The 5,053-nt window shown below is 66.6% G+C and overlaps 1 protein-coding gene across 1 annotated transcript in view; it reads left to right on the forward strand.

The window, feature by feature from the left end:
• The first annotated feature begins 2,264 nt into the window (after positions 1-2,264).
• Positions 2,265-5,053, forward strand: part of PLEC (plectin) — a 56,547-nt gene continuing 53,758 nt past the window's right edge. Inside the window, exons 1-2 of the mRNA XM_049632779.1 lie at positions 2,265-2,446; positions 3,601-3,799. Coding sequence (XP_049488736.1) covers positions 3,607-3,799 — 193 coding nt within the window. The 5' untranslated portion in view covers positions 2,265-2,446; positions 3,601-3,606. The remainder of the gene's footprint in view (positions 2,447-3,600; positions 3,800-5,053) is intronic.

Genomic DNA, 5,053 nt, shown 5'->3' on the forward strand with positions numbered 1-5,053 from the left:
AAAAAAAAAAATCCACTGGTGGTCTCTTAGCATCAAGCAGTTTTGTGACGAGCATGTGGATTTTTTCCCAAGATTTTTGTCCCGTTTGCATGTAGACTTTGGGTGTGTGTGTGTCTGGAGACTGGCGAAATTTTCTTTTGCTTTGAAAGTCGGGGCGCCTGGGTGACTCAGTCGGTTAAGCGTCCGACTTTGGCTCAGGTCATGATCTCACGGTTCGTGAGATCGAGCCCCGCGTCGGGCTCTGTGCTGACAGCTCAGATCCTGGAGCCTCCTTCGGATTCTCTCTCTCTCTCTCTCTCTCTCTCTCTGCCCCTCCCCCACTAGCACTCTGTCTCTCTCTAAAATAAATAAACATAAAAAAAAAAAAAAAAAGGGGGGGTGTGAAAAAAAAAAAAAAAAAAAGTTGAAGGTTCCCCAGCAGGTAGGTGCCGGGGATGTGTCTTTCTCGGCCCTTCGTGGATCCTCTCCATCGGCAGACGCCGCCTTCAGCATAGGGAAACTCCTCCCCGCATGCCCTCACTTGCTGGCCGCCACCTGTGCCCCGTTTTCTCGCAGAGGCCCGGTTGTGCAGGCCTTAGACCCCTGTGCGGGCCGCCCTGTCCCCACGGGGCCCCCACCGCTGGCTCCGAGTCACGCCCCCTGACTCCACTTCCTGATCTCGTCACCCGGTCTCCCCCCTGGACTCAACTCAGACGTTCCATTCTCCATGTTTTCAGACTATTTCCTTTTCACAGAAGTCAGTCTTGTTTCACGGATGTGATATTCTTTTGCACCCCCCTGAAGAGGTGAGTCAGAATTTCTTCAGAAGCTCTGTCTGGGCCCCTGAACTGGCCCCCCACGGCGGACAGCGGTCTTCCCAGTGCCGAGAGGTCCAGGACAGGCCTCGGTGTTTCAAGGGAAATCCTGTGAGCAGTGGGCGCCTAGCCTAGCTTTTCTCTGCAGGGGGCCTGGATGCGGGTGCCGAGTTCTGGTGGGTGCTTGGGTTTGCCCACCCGCAGGCCTCGGGGCCCCACCCGGGCAGCCAATGTCTGCCTGGCCTCCGCAGCTGGACACAGCATGATAGGTCTCCCTAGACCCTGGCTCCACCAAGAGAAGGCTCTTGATTTCTCAACTTTTGTTGCGGTGGCCCAGCACGTAGGGCAGGAGGCTCTCCGGAGAGCCTGGCCCTGACTGGCTTCCCAGCAGGTGGAGCGTGTGTGGCACCCGCTGCGGCGGTCTGTGAGAGGCGGCCGGTTGAGCAGGTCCTGTACCTGTCACATGGCGTGGGCAGTCCTTGAGCTGACATCTGTGCTCAGGCTGTAGCTACTGCAGCCTCAACAGTGAGACCGGGCAGCGGGGACGCGGGCTCTGCTGATGCCTGGCGACCCTGGCCCTCAGCTGTCCCCCCCCTCCTCTCACAGGCACGCTCTTTGGGCAGGGGAGCAGGGTGCCCCTCCCTGTCGCTTCAGGACGGCTACTGGCCCCCCAACGCTGACGGCCACAAGGTGGTATTCGGGCACTGGTGCTGGCAGGTGACGACAGGCCGTTGAGGCCTGCGGGTGCCCCCTCTGCGGGCCCCTGGCACTTGCTCCTGGGCTGCCTCCACCGGCCCGGGATCTTGGTCACCTTTCACACCAGGCTCCCCCAGGGGACCCGGCTGGGCTCTTGGGCCACTCTCCAGCCACCTAACCCTAGACCCCGTCCTCCCTCGGCCCAGCAGTCCCTGGCGCCCGGCTCCCCGCGGCGCACAGCCCTGCTGGCCTCTCGGCTGCCTCCGCTGCCCCTGGGGGCGCCCCTGCCTCCGGCTGCTGTGCGTGGACAGGTGGGTGCCGGCACGGAGGGCCAGGGCTGTGTCCCCGCTTGGGGCCGGCCCAGCCGCCAGGGGTCAGCAGAGCCCGGGAGGAGGGTGGGCCAGCTCGACACCGCCCACCCCGGCCCGACCTAGCCCGAACGCAACTCCGTTGTTTGAATAAACGTGTTTGTGAAACCAGGCGACGGGGCCTTCGGGAGCTCCCGGTCACCCCCGCCCCCCGCTTGGGGGGCGAGGGACCTCGGCGCGGCTGGAGGCGAGGGCCGAGGGGCAGCGTCCGTGGCTCCTTCGAGGCGGCCCTGGGCGACGGGCCAAGGCGCGACCCGGCGCGCACCCCTGCGACCCCACGTCGCCTTAGTGTCACGCACGCTCTCCAACAACGTCTCCTTGCCGACCGGCCCGCCCAGTACGCACGGGGAGGGCTGCGCCTGGCGGGAGGGGCGAGCGCTGCTCCGGCGCTGCCCTCCGAGCCGGACGCGCGTCCCAGCCTCGGTGAGGCCCCGGCCCCGAGCGCGCTCGGGCGCTGCCACCGCACGGGCGGCGCTCGGCAGGGACCGGGGCGGGGCTCCGGGCTCGCCCCGCCCGCACAGCCTCCGCGGCTCTCCTGGCCCAGCAGTCGGGCTGCGGCGGCCGAGCCTAGCCGAGCTGAGCCACCAGGCACGTAGGACCGGGGCCGGGATGGAGAGGCGCGCAGGGTGCGGGAGCTGCGGGGTGGGATTGGGGGGGGGGGTGCTCTGCGGGAGCAAGGCGTCGCGGAACTGGGGCTGCGTCGCGGCCCATCCTCCCTCCGGACGACACCACCTCTGCGCGCCCCAGACTGCGGAACTGGACGGGCGGTGCCCCGAGTGTGGGCAGGAAAGGCTGCCGGGGAGGCGCGGCCGGCAGCGGGGTGCCGGGGCGGCGGGGTGGGGTGGGGGGAGCGGCAGAGGTGCCGGAGAGCAGCCTGTGGGGGGCGGGGCGGGTGGCCCCCAGCTCGGTGCCCGCTGTCTCCTCCCCAGCCCCGAGCCCAAGGGCGGAGGCACAGAGCCCACATTGTGCCCCCACTGCACTCCACCCTCCGGGACAGAGCCCCATTCACCTCCCGCACGCCAGCGCTCCGGGGACCGGGAGCAGAGCCGCGGGCACGCGTGGGTGTGCGTGTGCTCCGGCAGCCGGCGGTGCGGGCGTGCATGAGGCGCTGGGCGGGCTGCCGGAGGGGAGGCCGGGCTCCTGCGGCCCACGCCGCTGCGGCTCCAGATATTTATAGGCTTTCACTGCGGAGACCGAGGTGGGACTGCACGGGGCTGGGGGCGGGGAAGGACGACGGGGGTGCTGGAGGCTGAGGCTCGGAGCTTGGAGGCACAGCGCCAGCGACCAGGGGCCGGGGCCGGGGTCCTTCCCTGACGGCTGGCAGAGGGAAGGGAGTGCGGTCCTGATGGTCCGGCTTGCCTGCTGATCGGAGGTGTAGAGGGGACGTCCCGGTTCGGGTGGGAGCCAGTGGACGCTAGTGTCTGAGTGGTGGGATGAGCCCCTGGGTGATAGTGTGTAGGTGCCCGTGTCCTGGTGAGAGACAAGGGAGTGAGGTCAGTGTTGGAGGAGGGGTGTCTTTGTGTGGGTGTCCCAGAGGTGAGCTGGTCGGACGGAGGCCAGTTGTGGGTGGGAGCAGAGTTGTCAATGTCTGGGATGAGGGGGGCGGTCAGTATGTGGGTGAAGCGGGACAAGGGGGAGTGAGGGTGGAAAGGGTGCGGTCAATGTCTAGATTAACGGAGCGGCTGGTTAGTGTGCGGTATCCGCCTAAACACAGAGGGTGACCCCTCCCGCTCCCTCTCCAGGAGGCCATGTCGGCCGAGGACCACGAGGTGCGGGCAGTGGCCGAGGATGCCAGCGGAGGCAGCAGCAGCTCGCCCAGCCCCGGGGACACACTGCCCTGGAACCTGGGGAAAACGCAGAGGACCCGGCGAGGTGGAGGTGGCTCCGGGGGCAATGGGAGTGTCTTGGACCCTGCTGAGCGGGCAGTCATCCGCATTGCAGGTAACGCCGAGCGGCCTCCTCTGTCCGATTCGGACATTAACCCTGGCTTTTGACTGAGCTGTCTGCGGGCGCTGAGAGAGGGCGAGCTGGTCCGAGGGCCCCGGTCTGTGGCAGGTGATCGCAGGCAGCACAGCGCCACCTGCTGGCACCCTCTTGTCAGCTGCAGGGGGCCTGAGGTGGCGACCGCCGCAGGGGTGCCATCATTGGCCTCGCAAGGAGCCAGGGCCCGGATGCCCTGACACCTTCTTGGGCTCCTGCGGGCAGAGCCATCTTCCGGGCCCCTTGGTCTGCTACCGCTGGCGGTGCGTGGAAGCACACAGGAGCGGGAGAGGAGGGGCCGCCCGGTTGGCTAGCGTTGCAGCCCCCCGGGGGGATTCGGGGTCCTGCCTCGCCCTCCAGCAGCTGCTGCTCGGGCAGGCGGGTGGGAAAGGCCCAGTAGAGGCCCCTGAGAGTGTGGGGCGGACGGCTGGGGAGTGGGTGACCCAGGGCTGGCGGCCATCAGGCAGGATGTGCTGGGAGAGGGAGGAGCCAGCTGAGGGTCTCCCCGACAGTGGCTGCAGTTCTGACCCCCTTCCTCTCTGCGGACAGAATGATGAGGGCACCTGGACGGGACGGCTGGCCCCTGCAGGAGGCCCGGAGGGCACCCTAAGGCCGGTGGGGACAGGCCTGGAAGGCCAGCTGTGGGGCAAGGACGGGACTGGGGGCCGTGAGGGGTTGTGGGTGGAGACACAGGCCAGAGGTCAGGGAGATGCCCCAGGACAGTGGGTGCGGGCGCAGGACCCGCCAGGCTTCAAGCGTCACATACGGATTTGAAGGATTTTTACCCACTGGAGAGCAAATCGTGGATGTCCTTCTCAGGCCTGGACCTTCCTCGGGGTCAGCCCCTGCCCTGGGGGAGGGGGGGACTTCAGCAGTCCGGGTCAGGAGCTGTGCTGCCGTCAGGGCCGCAGGGCGCGACCCTCCTGCACGACCTTTGTGCTAGGACGGATTCCATGACCGATTCTGGTCACGGGGTAGCAGCCCTGAAGGCTGGGGTGCAGTACTGCCAGGGGCGCCCCACCCGGACCGTTGTCCCCCGGGGCGACCGGGTCTGTGCCCATTTCAGGGGCGGGAAAGAATTTGTCTTCTGTTTTTACCAAACGTTTTGTTTTCTTTCCTCCGCAAATCGCCTATTTCAGCCTTTTCATACTTACATGTTTCGTCCTGGGGGCTCTTTTTACCTCGAAGACACCGAGTCCTCAGCCTCGCGGCGGG

Source organism: Panthera uncia, chromosome F2, assembly GCF_023721935.1.
Source record: "Panthera uncia isolate 11264 chromosome F2, Puncia_PCG_1.0, whole genome shotgun sequence".
Taxonomy (NCBI): domain Eukaryota; kingdom Metazoa; phylum Chordata; class Mammalia; order Carnivora; family Felidae; genus Panthera; species Panthera uncia.